Source organism: Camelina sativa, chromosome 5 (assembly GCF_030686135.1).
Source record: "Camelina sativa cultivar CO46 ecotype springtype chromosome 5, ASM3068613v1".
Lineage (NCBI taxonomy): Eukaryota > Viridiplantae > Streptophyta > Magnoliopsida > Brassicales > Brassicaceae > Camelina > Camelina sativa.
Genome location: NC_141884.1, coordinates 13720834 through 13734691, shown reverse-complemented (window position 1 = coordinate 13734691; position 13858 = coordinate 13720834). Strand labels below are relative to the sequence as shown.

The 13858-nt window shown below is 33.9% G+C and overlaps 2 protein-coding genes across 2 annotated transcripts; one reads left to right on the top strand and one right to left on the bottom strand.

Moving 5' to 3' along the window:
- Positions 1 to 232: 232 nt before the first annotated feature.
- On the top strand, positions 233 to 1047 carry LOC109132966 (defensin-like protein 171). Its single transcript, XM_019245468.2, has 2 exons — positions 233 to 526; positions 798 to 1047. The coding sequence occupies exons 1-2, from the start codon at positions 466 to 468 to the stop codon at positions 971 to 973; spliced, it is 237 nt and encodes a 78-aa protein (XP_019101013.1). The 5' UTR covers positions 233 to 465; the 3' UTR covers positions 974 to 1047.
- Positions 1048 to 1608: 561 nt separating this feature from the next.
- LOC147943722 (putative nucleolar protein 5-2) lies at positions 1609 to 9681 on the bottom strand. The gene is made up of 6 exons (XM_087512335.1): positions 9665 to 9681; positions 9063 to 9375; positions 8683 to 8841; positions 2288 to 2488; positions 1914 to 2082; positions 1609 to 1670 (listed from the first exon to the last, which is right to left on the bottom strand). The coding sequence occupies exons 1-6, from the start codon at positions 9679 to 9681 to the stop codon at positions 1609 to 1611; spliced, it is 921 nt and encodes a 306-aa protein (XP_087368461.1).
- Between the last annotated feature and the right edge of the window lie 4177 nt (positions 9682 to 13858).

Below are 13858 nucleotides of genomic sequence, written 5' to 3'. Positions count from 1 at the left end.
TGTTAATTAATTACATTGGAGTGATGTAAATAATCAAAGATTCTCTCGTAAATGCACCTAAATTAAAGTGCTGCCACAGAATTAGAACTTCTTAATTGCTGCCAAAAATACAAAAAGTCACTTTTCCAACAAGTTAATGTAAATATTTAGTTCATCCACTCGAAGGCTAATCTAATGCAAATTAAAATCTATGTTGACGCAGAATCTAATGTTATATACTTTATACTTATGTCTGATTAAGACTCTAAACTTTTTTTCTTTGTTCTCTTTACCTAGTTTTGCGTCGGTTTATAACTGATATATATTGTATAAGATAATTGATGATGCCAGATCCTCTTTTCTAGATTCCTTTGAACCTAACAATTCTATAAATAACCTTTGAGAAGTCTTCCAGTTTTTCAGATTCATCAAATTAAACTACTCTATTGGTAACTGATTTTATATAACAAAGAAAAAAAATCAGCTATGGCCAAGACATCTTCTTCATTTGTTCTTCCCATCATCTTCCTTGTTATGTTCGCCTTAGGTATATTTATGAAATATTTTGATATTTTTACAAAAGTAAAATAAAATTGGGCTTTCTTCATTGACATATATAAATATATAATGCTCCAGGGTTATAGTTAGTTCTTTCTTATGATTTCTTTATCTCAAGGTTACTTCAAAACCATTTCACATATGATCTACTATACTTTTTAGCTTCGGCTCTTTTGAAGTGTTGTAGTTTGATATAACTATTTCTCCTAAGTTCTACTGATATTTTGTTATCTAAATATAGATCGTTTTGTTGGTTATAGTTGAACAGAATATGGGATGCATGGCAGTTCTTGGCTCGTGCGGTGTTATAACAGACTGCAGTGGGGCATGCAAGTCTAAATTTGGACAAGATACACTTAGCAGATGTGACCGCGACGGTGGTGCTGGAACATGTATTTGCAGTTATCCTTGTTTAACTGAAAAACCCCATATCTGAAGTCAGCATTATTTTAATTTCTTAAAAGTATATAATTAAAAACTAATAAAGTCAAAATCTTAATTGTTCTGGTATTTCATAAGCCTGTCATAAATAACTAAACTGATATCTTTGAACCGAATTAATTAAACTGAACCAGGTTATGATCATTTCGGTTTTGCTTCAGTTATTACCGCTAAACCGATCAATAGTTTTGTAAGTTCGGGTACCCGAAATATTTGGTTTGATTCGGGCAAAGCGAACAGTTAATTGAAGAAAAACAAACTAACCAAACCAAACTAGCTTTCTTCCAATGTTTTCACGGTCGGACCGGCCTTTTTGTATAGTTTCTCCGTATCTCTTCCTCTTCTTCTCCTTCTTTCTATTTTTTTTCTTGTTTAACTTTGGTCTGATTTCCTCTTTTTCTTCGACGAATCTCTTCTCTTTTTTCTCCATCTTTACCAAATCAAACAACGTTAGATTTGAAGCTACTAATTTTGCGATGCAAGTACGTAGCTATAATCACTACATGAAAATGCAATATTAGCGTTTGCTGGTGCGCTATTTTATGTCCCGCAATAATAGATATTTATGTTTGGATAGCAGTTTATGTTCTGCTATTTCAATAATGTGTTATATGGATAAGTTCATATCCTCTAGACCTCTTTTTCTTGCTTCTTCTTCTTCGTCCTCCTTAGAGCATGGACATTGGTGTCCCCTGATTTTTGGTCCCCCAAATTTAATAGTATTATTTTGAAAGGTTCTTATTTTTAGTATGAACATTGGTGTCTATTTGTATTTGGTCCCCTAAATAAAATAATAATAGTTTGAAAGTTTAAACATTAATTATTTAAATTAAAAAGTAAATTCACAGTAAAAATTTAATAAAAATAAAACATATAACATTAACATTGAAAACATTTAAAAATTACAAAGTTACAAAAAGTTGAAAAACAAAAACATACAAATAAGACATTAAAAACAGATTGGGAGCACCAACTAGTTCCATGAGAAATTAGACGAGCACCAACTAGTTCTCCAACCAGGGCAGTCAGATTGGGAGCAACAGTGTTCATTCTGCTCTTCAGGTAATCGTATAGCTGAGCTCTGTACTCAGACAGAGAAAGAACCTGGTCAAAGAGTTCCCGGATATGCAGCAAGTCAAGGTCACTGACTTTTGTTCCCATGGATATCACAGCTGCTTCCTTCAGATCTGCCTCAATTTCCTTAGATAGGATCTGCAATGAAACCAGAAACAGGAGAATATAGTATCATTAATCAAGGCGTTTTTGGTTAATGGAGTTCTATTTACACAGTATACAATATGAAACTTACCTCAGAGAAGTCAAGCTTAGCAGCATTAATCCGGTTGCCCATCAATTTAACAGATTTTGCATATAGGATATTGTCTGAGATGATCTTAGCAAGCTCGGGAAAATGCCATCCGTAACATTCTCTAACCCTCATCGCATACGTGTTTAGCTCTTTGTCAAGATCATCGAGCAGACCGATAGCTTGGATAATCATGGTGTCCACCTGACAAAAACTAAACCGTTAAGAGATGCAAGAGAAGCAAAGACAAACACAGGATACGTTAATTGGACAATCAAACAGTAGTTTGATAGAGAAGTTCCATAATTCACCACAGGTTAGCTTTGAATCCATTAACAAATTCATACACTTTACACGTCACCACATAAAAACACCAATATGTTGTAAACTAGAAAATTTAGGAAGTAAATCTCTTGTCTTATTGATAATAGAATGAACGAGGTTACATATATATAGAGTTTACATTAGACCGACATAGGACTTAAGCTAATGGACTGATGGGCCTAAGAGGCCGAGACACATAACACACACGGTAGATGGGCCGGTCGATGGAGTCCACTAAGTGTTTTACAACACTCCCCCTTGGACGATATGACCGTGCCTATGCTGGATGGGATCGACGTAATGTGCTTAGGGGATGCTGCCTCATTAAAACCTTACGAGAAAAACCCATTGGGACAAAACCTTGGTGAAGGAAAAAGAGTACAGCACACATTGCTCCCCCTATTTCAAGCATCACTCTAAGTCCTTGAGCCTCCACATTCCAATATGGTGCGTGAGCTTCCTGAATGTTGTTGTCGGTAATGCTTTGGTGAAGAGATCGGCTGAGTTGTCGCATGATTGAACTTGCACCACTTGAACTTCTCCGGCCTTTTGTAGTTCATGTGTGAAGAAGAACTTTGGCAGTATGTGCTTCGTCCGATCTCCCTTGATGTAACCTTCCTTGAGCTGTGCGATGCTGGCAGTATTGTCCTCATATAGTACTGTTGGCTCCTTATCATCAATATTAACCAAACACACTAAACTTTCTTTGTTATAACCTGCATCAGAAAAACCAACTAAAACATCTTTGTTATAGTTAGTATAATATAAACCTAAATATTTAGTTCCTTGTAGGTAATGTAATAAATACTTAATTCCACTCCAGTGCCTTTGGGTCGAACAAGAACTAAATCTTGCAAGGAGGTTCACGGCAAAACATAAGTCTGGTCTAGTGTGGCTAGCCAAGAACATTAACACTCCTATAGCACTGAGGTATGGCATTTTAGGACTGAGAATCTTCTCATTGTCCTTCTTTGGACCAAATGGATTTTTTATCCAAGTCAAAGCTTCTAACAACCATTGGGCTGGTCAATGGGTGAGCCTGGTCCATATTAAATCTCTTGAGTACCTTTCTGTATATGCCATTTGATGCACAAGGTTTTCATCATCAATGTACTCAAGCTGTAATCCCAAACAAAATTTATTCTCTCTCTTTTGCCTAGGTCTTTCATTTCAAATTCTTTCTTTAACTATTCTACTTGTTTGGGCGATTTAACCAGGGGTTCCAAGGATGTTTAAATCATCCATACATGGACTGCTATGATTACAAACCCTTTATTTGCAAACTTCTTTATAAATACATGGACTGATGGGATCATTTTATAGCCCTATTTGTCTAGGTACTTACTTAATCTATTGTACCATATACACCCATTTTGTTTCAGTCCAGTAAGGGATTTGTCTAGCCTTATGCAGTATTTTCTCGAGAACCACTCTTATAATTGAGCTCTATACCCTCTCGTAATCTCATATAAATTTCATTATCTAGTGGACCATATAAGTATGTGGTTACAACATATATTAACCACAAATCCAGTTTCTTTTCTCTTATAGCGAGACTTTATTAAATATCTAAAGTCGTTGCATCCATCACAGGGGAGTAAGTCTCCTCATAATTTATTCTTGGTCTTTGAGAGAATCCTTGTGCTACAAGCCGTGCCTTATATCTCACGATTTCATTACTCTCATTTCTCTTTCTTACAAAGACCCGCTTATGTCCAACTGGCTTTATATCAAGTGTTTCCTTAAGATCGAACCAAACACACTTCTCTTCTTCTAAGAGTTAAGCTCCACGTTAATAGCTTCTTTCTATTTTAACCAATATTTGCTTTGAGTGCACTCTAATATAGACGTGGGCTCTAGATCCTCATTTATCTCAAGTGCTACCTTGTATGCATAATATTTCATTTAATGTCGACATCTTTGCGGTTCCATTATATTCCAGACATGATATAATTTATTGAGAGCTCATTATTATCAATACCTTTAGGTCCTTGAGGTTCAGCATCCCAAACCTCATTTTGGTACCTTAGGTCTTGCCGCGGCTATGTTAGTATTTTCTGTAATTCCCTTAACCTCGGTCTGATTTGCACCTCTTTTACTTTTCCGAGGGTTCTTATCTTTGGAACCTTTCTGTAGCAACTTGTTTATTGTGTCCCTCTTGAACATCAATACGTACTGGTGCATTACAAGCTGGTATGTACGATTTTCTTATTCTCTTTGGGTCAAAAGGAATCTGGCAATTTATTAGCTAGCTTTTGCAAATATATAATTCTTTGGACCTCTGCATCTTATGCTAGAGTCCGAGGATCTTGCCAATTTAAGGATATTTGATTCCATATTAATTCTTTGACCAGCTTGCTAGTCTCTCCACCCAACATAGGGAATTCGGATTCTGTAAACTTACATTCCATATATCTGGCCTTAAATAAATCACATGTGGTTGGCTCAAGATACTTTATAATAGTGGGAGACTCATATCAACATATATTCCCATTCTCTTTTGAGATCCCATCTTAGTTCTCTATGTGGATGCAATATAAACGGCACACCCGAATATTATTTTAGATGGGATATGTCTGGCTTATGACCCGTTAATAATTGGGAATATTTATTCTCACTAGATGGCCTGATGCGTATAAGTTCTGTTGCATGTAATACTATGTGTCCCCAAGCCGACACAAGAAGCTTCGACTTCATGAGTAATGGTCGAGCATTTAATTATATACATTTGAGGAAGGATTTATCCAATCCATTTTCTATATGTACATGTGCCACATGGTGGTCCACACATCCCCCCATGGACATACCATAATTATTAAATGCTTGGGATATAAATTCACCAATCGTATAAGTGGAAAATTTGGTGATGGCCTTATAATAAGTTTCCCTTGTGTACATGCTACACACGTGAGTTTTAGGGATAACTTTCCTCTCTTTAAGAGTGTGCCCATTCATATTCAATTTACGCATCACGTTAGAACCTGGATGGCCAGTCCGGTCATGCCATAAAGTGTATTATCTTATTCATTGCCAAATTAGTCTTTATCATAATAATCTTAGCTTGGTATAAACCAGTGGCTAGTTCAGGTATAGTTTCTAGGACTTTCTTATGTCCTTATACTATTTCAATAATATATAGAAACTCTTTGTTTCCTTAACCCTTTATTTCAACATAATGACCATTCAAAAGAAAGTCTTTAAAGCTCAATAAGTTTTTCTTAGAGCTGGGTGTATACAAGGCATCACTTAGTTCAAGATGTGTGCCATAAAATATAAGTCTGGCCGTAGCCATCAACTAGGCTTGCTATACCCGCTAATTTGCTAATTGGCATTTTCATTATGATATTATGCAAAATATCTCTTAACCTTCAAAATTGTGTGGTTTAATCCACTATCCACCACAATTATTCTCTTGTCCTTAGCCATTTCAATATGGACAAAAAATTGTGTTTTGATTTTAATAATACAATCGATTATATATATATATATATATATATATATATATATATATATATATATATATGAAGGAAATAAATCAATGAATTTAAACCAAAATAATAATCCAATAAAATTCAAAGTCATAAAACATATAAATTAAACCAAAGCAATATTTAGGCAACCAGAAGTCTCATAATCTAATTAGTCATCATTCTCATGGCAAAGTTCTTCTTCACCATCGGGATGCACTAAATTAGCTTCTGGATTCTTTTTCAAATTCTCTTGATAGAGATTAATTAGATGTTTAGTAGTTATGTATGTCTTTATCCAATGGTTCTTCATACCATATCTATGATAAGTGGACTTGGTCATATGTTGCGGTTTTAAATGACCCGCGGCCCTTTTTTCGACCATGGCCGAAGCCTAGTTGGTTTACACGGCCTTGACCATCATTCTTGTGTCCTTGGTAGTTGCCACGTCCACTTGTTCCATGGCCCCAGACATACTTGTCCCTAAGGACATAGTTAGACTCTTTAGGCTCTTTGGGATTTTTTTTACGCCCTATCTTAGTCATGTCAAATTTGTGGGCTTCTGATAATGGGTTATATCCAGGAGGCCTCACAGCACTGTATATAATTCATTGTTTTGCTCAGCAAGTAGCAAACAAGAGATTAAATCAGCATATGTTTTAAAACCTTTCTTGCGATATTGCTGTTGGAGCACAAGGTTACTTGTGTGAAATGTCGAGAATGTCTTCTCCAACAATTCCTTCTCAATGACCTTAGTACCACACAACCTTAGGATTGAGACAATCTTAAAAGCTCTGAGTTATACTCATCCAGGGATTTGAAGTCCTGGTTCCTTAGGTTTTCCAATCGAATTGAGCCTTTGGTAGGAGCACCATCTTTTGGTGTCCGTATTTGCTTTTAAGCTCTGTCCAAAGGTCAATAGGATTATCTATCGTGAGGTACTGGTTTTATAAGCTCTCAGCAAGATAATCATTTGATATCTATATTTTTCAGTGCGATTATTATTCTCAATGCATTTGCATAGATCCCTTTTGATATTAATCTTTGACATTTACATAACTTATCATATCATTAGCATGCGGTATTAGCTCCCGTTACCATGCCTTTAAATTATTCACAGGTCATGCGAAAACATGCCTTGCCTTATCTCTTATTATTTTCGGCTTTGGTGTGCATGATAAATGCCTTAGGTCATGCGGTATTTGAGACCGAAACATGCCTTGTTATACTTATAATTTTGTGGTTTAATTCATGCATGCAAGACAACAAACCTAGATAGGTACTAGCATGCAATAATTTCCTTTTTACTAGATAGGATTTCCTTTTCTTAAGTTTTCCTGTTCATTCTAGGATTTAGTAATTATTGTTTTAGGAGTTTTAGATAATTACTATAATTAATTAGGAACTTATCCTAACCAATATTTTAATTTCCGAATTCATGTTTTTAATTTTATAGAAACTTAACAAAAGTTTTAATCTTAATCGGATTCAATCCTAGAACACAAGATTTTAGGAAAATTACTATGATTTAATTTGGAAGTTTTAATATCCTAAGAACAAACCTATGTGTTCGATTTTTTTTTTCTTTTAGGATTCATGCAATCGAAATTTTACAAGAATAAGTTTATGATCCGATTCTATAATTGTGTTCGAGTTATAATTGTTTCTATAACAACCTTAACATGATCCGATTTTCTTATGATGCATGAATGACCAAGTTTTAAATAGCCTAGAACAGTTTGGATTAATATTTCGACAGGTTTTAGGGTTTTATAGGATTAAAGATCTTTAAAGTTTGTTTGCTGTGTACTTGGATGTTTTAGGATTCAATAGTTTTAGGGTTCAGATTTGATTATATGGTTTTAAGGAGGTTTCGATTTTGTTTACCTTAACACCAATAGGGTCTGACTGGATATGAACCGGGAGCTAAAGACCTCAGTTTTAACTTTGCTTGATTCTCGAACAGAACTTCCCCCGGACCACGAACCTCGATCAAAACTCCAACAAGACTCGATCACGAACGGATCTTGGACCGCTCCTTGTACCGCTTCAGGACTCGTTCACGAACACAAGCAGGATCCGGACAAGTCTCTCGATCAGAACTCGTTCGGACCGAGCTCGAATGTATCTTCGAGTAAGGACCTATCGCCGATAGTAACTTCGAACAGAAACCGAACCGCAGACGATGATGGATCACGAACAAGGAATTGATCGCCGAAGGTTGAACGATCATGAATAGGAGTCGATCACGAACACGGATCGAATTTAGACGCGGTTTGAGCAATCGCCGAGAGTTTCAATCGAACAAAGGATGTGCGGCGGTTCTAGGGTTTATAGGGTTTTACTCAGCTGGACTTGAGAGTCTATCGTGCTGATAACGTGTTGTAAACTAGAGAATTTAGAGAGTAAATCTCTTGTCTTATTGATAAAAAAATGAATGAGGTTACATATATATATAGAGTTTACATTAGACCGACATAGGACTTAAGCTAATGGACCGATTGGCCTAAGAGGCCGAGACACATAACACACACGGTAGATGGGCCGGTCGATGGAGTCCACTAAGTGTTTTACAACACAATATAATTTGTCAGGAGTAGAAAATACCTTGTCGGAACTAAACTTGAGCTTATATCTAGCAAGGCTGTGAGACAAACCCAATCTAATAGGAGCCATGTCTTGATCACCCAAACCAGATAAGAGCTCTGTAAACTGACTTCTAACACCTCGGAGAAGCACCATCACAGCATTGTTGTGAACACAGTTCTATCCTGTACCCAATAGAACAGAACAGCGATTATCAACAGAATTGTGAATCAGAGGCTCAATCCTGTAAGTATGTACTAATGTCACATATTGCATATATTTGGAAGGCTAAAAAAACCCTCAAAAAGCCATTGAAGCCACCTTCTAACAAGTCATCATTCTATTTCAGATATAGAAGCTCTAGCTAAATCAGAAGAAAGAGACTGAGGCACAGAACATACCAGATAAAGGGCATAGAAATGCAAGAACACCGATTTCTTGCTCGTTTGATCACGAAGCACATGGGAAGCCCGTCTGTACTCTCGACAATCGAAGTAGGACTTTGCTAAAAGGTAAAGGTCACCATCAATGGTTTCATCTTCTTCCGGGAGAGGAGTAGCTGCTTGAGAGAAACCAATGGAAGGTTGGGGTGTTGAAATAGATTCATTGGTGCTGAACCTTCTGCGGATACTCGAGCTTCCTCGCTGGAACCTTGTATTCGAAGGCGTAAAATTAGAAGGGTCTTGCTCTATCCCCACAAGCTGCTCTCCTGCCCTGCAATTTGAAACCCAAGGAGATGTCAGATATAGAACTGGCTAAATAGTTCACCACCATTGCATTACTATGCCAGTACTAAAAACCAAAACTTTAACTCATAATTCACAAATGAGAATGAACCAAAATCAGAATTTCACATTATAAAGAACACATTTTTTCAATCAGGGTTGAACTCATACATATCAAAACACAAAACCCACAAACCCGTAGGTCAAAATTAATCTGAATTGGAATATATCCAATACCAAATTCGCAACAACAGTTCAAATCAACGATTCTGCTTAACCAAAAATTAGCATCCATTCACTTAAAATTTTCCCAGGATTAATAAAAAAAAAACAGAGCAAAACCACAAAACTCTGTCTACGTACTCCAAACACGAATATTGAAGAAGCATTCATGGTGAAGGAAAGAGAGAGAGATTCAATCAATACCTGAGTTACTCAAAGCTGCACCTGTTGTGAAAGAGAGGAAGAAGAAGAAGAAGACGGAGACGGGACAATCACTTAGGGTTTTAAGAGGGTACAAATTTGGCTTGAAATCGGTGGAAAAGAGGAAGAACGACACTATGGGAATGGGTCACCGTCGAGATAGAAGAGAGAAGTCGAGAACTTTCTCTTGCGAAATTGTTTGTGTTAATCCTAGACAAATTCTACTACCAATCACAATAAACCACGTGTCCAAGTAGACGGACGAAAAACGTCCCAAATTAAAAATTGTTTCTTCGATATTGGGCCTTTTTTTATTTATTTAAAAACATAAAAACCCGGGGGACAGCCCAAGTGTACGCCGTTGCACATGGTCTTAGTACATTTGTTGTTTGTATAGATAACTTGCCTTTAGTGGTTGAATCTGTAGACGAAAAAACTGCTTAGGGCATCTTTAAAGGGGCAACTATTTTTGGTGTTCTTAGACTAAATATATTATGAAAATAATGTAAGATCAGTAGTTAAGATCTTTTGTTAAAAAGTTAGTTATTGGGAGAACATGTTTAAGATCATAAGATTTAATAATATAATATTTTTAAACATATTACAATTTTAAAAACTTATAAAAGAATATTTAAATTTGAAACTTATAAAACTTTTACTAAAATTCAAAATACAATACCAAATTTTTATGAAACAACAAAAACATTAAAGATATAAAAAAAAACAAACATATTACTTAATTAAAGCACACAAACATTTTATTTAATTAATACATAGTTTAATGTTCAAATTTATTCCATATATTCTCAATCAAATCCTCTTTTAATTTGTGAAAAATTGTTTGCAAAAAATTATATCCATTCACAGCTTGCCACGTCAGCTTAGAACTGGACCAAGATCAGTTCTTGTAGAACTGATCTTGGTGTTCTTATGCCACTATTTATTATATTTATAATTTTAAGGGAAAATGACACCCACACCCACTTTCTCCTAAAGTATTGACACTTACACCCACTTTCTACTATCCCTATACTTTTCTTATGTCAAATTACAACTTACACCCTCTAACTAAACTAACATTTTCTTTCTACTTTTTTTTTTCCTTCTCATCTCTCTCTCTAACTTTTCTCTTTCTTTTCTAATATTTTTTTTTCTTTAACATTTATTTTTTATTTTCATTACTAAATTTTAAGTTTAGTAACTTTAGTTGTTGACAAACAAAAAAAGTTAACCTTATACCCTAAATCTTAAATCCTAACACCACATAGACACTAAATCCATATAAGCCCAAAAACGTCAACCTTATACCCTAAATCTTAAATCCTAAACCACCCTAAACTATGGTGATGTTTGAACATGCAACAAACTTGTCAATAAATTTCATCTGGATTGCTTGTCCACGTGGTCAGAGTTTGGTGGATAGGCTTAGAGATTAATAATAACCATGTTTGTTGTTTAGTATGCGTCTAGTGACACTTCTAAGTTCTAATATCTCTAATTCTAGCTTAAAAATAGTACAAAAATATTTGGCTAAAAGACATCTAAGTGGCTAAACTATAGTGATGTTTGAACATGCAACAAACTTGTCAATAAATTTCATCTGGATTGCTTGTCCACGTGGTCAGAATTTGGTGGATAGGCTTTGAGATTAATAATGACCATGTTTATTGTGTAGTATGCTTCTAGTGACACTTCTAAGTTCTAATATACCTACTTCTAGCTGAAAAATAGTACAAAAACATTTAGCTAAAAGAAATCTATGTGGCTAATTTATTTTGGACAAATTTCTGCTCATGTAAAGAATGAGCAAGATATTATATGATAAATATCCATAACTACTAATCCACATGATTGATATTCAATGTTCTAAATAAATCAATGTTGTTAATTTTTATTTTGTTTATTAACCTCTTATGAGTGTATATGTTTCTGGACCAACACAAAATATGAAGCAAGGAGCTCATGGTGCCTATGGATTTAATTGTGTGGATGTTGTATGATGATTCTTTGGTCTGTCTACATTGGTATCCACAAAAAAATATCCACATGATCACATCCATAGCCACCATTCAACTGCTATTCTTCAGCTTAATGTCTAGATATGCTTTGTAAATTTATGGAGACCTATCCATAGTTTTTCTATCCACTAAACTTTGTTTTTTAAAGTGAATAGTTTTGGTTTTAGGTTCAAGGGTTTATGTTCTAGGATTTAAAATTTAGAATTAAAGGGTTTTGTACTTATTTGATCTATGTTGTGTTATGGATAATATGCTATGGATAAAGATCTAACCAAATTTATGTATGTATATTTTGTATGAATAAACACAAGTAACTATCTATTAACAATACTGCAATTGATTATCCACTTATAATTGAACAAATGTTCAACGACAGATGGATACTGTATAATCTAAAAATTCATAAAAATATAGCAATATGTATCTTAAAATGTAGAAAATATATAATCATAATATATTTTATATAAATGAATAGAAAATTTGTTTTATTATAACAAATAAAAATATTTTACTTTGTTAAAGTGTTAATAACAAAAAAGAAGAGAAAAAGAGAGAAAAGAAGGAGAGAAAGAGGAGAGGGGCAAAATCATCCAAAATGTGTGGACACATAAGCAAAAAACTTGGAAAAGTATAGGGAGAGTGGAAAGTGGGTGTGGGTGACACAACTCACAACCAAAGTGGGTGTGGGTGTCATTTTCCCTAATTTTAATGGGCTAAGAACACCAAGGATGTTCTCCCTATAAGGGCATCTTTATAGGGGGAACTATTTTGGGTGTTTTTAGAGTAAATATATTATGAAAATAATATAAGATCAGTAGTTAAGATCTTTTGTTAAAAAGTTAGTTATTGGGGGAACATGTTTAAGATCATAATATTTAATAATATAATAATGTTAAACATATTACAATTATAAAAACTTATAAAATAACATTTAAATTGCAAACTTATAAAACTTTTACTAAAATTCAAAATACAATACCAAAATTTTATGAAACAAAAAAACATTAAAAGATTACTTAATTAAAGCACACAAACATTTTATTTAATTAATATATAGTTTAATGTCCAAATTTATTCTATATATTCTCAATCAAATCCTCTTTTAATTTGTGAAAAATTGTTTACAAAAAATAATATCCATTCACAGCTTGCCACATCAGCTTAGAACTGAGCCAAGAACAGTTCTACATTAAGAACTGATCTTGGTGTTCTTATGCTACTATTCATTATTTTCTAATTTTTTTGGACTAAAAACACCCTTGGTGTTATGCCTATAAAGATGGCCTAAAGATGGCCTTAACAGTGTTCACAAATGATTATTTAATTCTACAAACTTTTGTAAAATTTTGAATTTATATGTCATTTTTGAGTTGGAGAATGCAATTTTTGAGAATTGAAAGCCAAATCCAGTAGAGACATGAGAGACGCCTTCAAATCTACTCGTCTCTAGAGAGTAGTTATTTATTTATTTCTTTTTTTTTTTTTTTTGAAAAATTAAATAGTTTTTGATTGTATGTATGAAAGATTTACAAAACATAAATAATTCATTCTGAAACATTATTTAGCACCAAATATTCTAACCAGTTAACCTAACAAACATGGGATTCTTAAACCAAATGCCATTAATTATTGAACTAAATCTTTTGTTTTTGCCATTTGTCTCAATAATTTTCAGTTTTGCCATTTTTGCTATTTTTAAATAAGAAATATTTTAGAGTTCTTTTTCATAAAACACATATTTCATAACAAAAACTAGACCCTAAAAAAACTGGAATCTAATAAACCCAAACATTTTATCTGTAAATTTATGTTCTTAGATATAAAAAAATTAGCATTTTTGAAAGTTTTTTGGACAAATGGCAAAACCTATAAACACTCCTCAAAGAAGTTAATTAACTCTAACAAACATTCATCTCAACTAAACTTTCTATAGATTATAATTAAATCTCCATTATAATATTTTATTTTATTAATTTATCACTATATTAATTAATTAAAAAGAAATTAAAGAAAATTATAATTATTTATGGA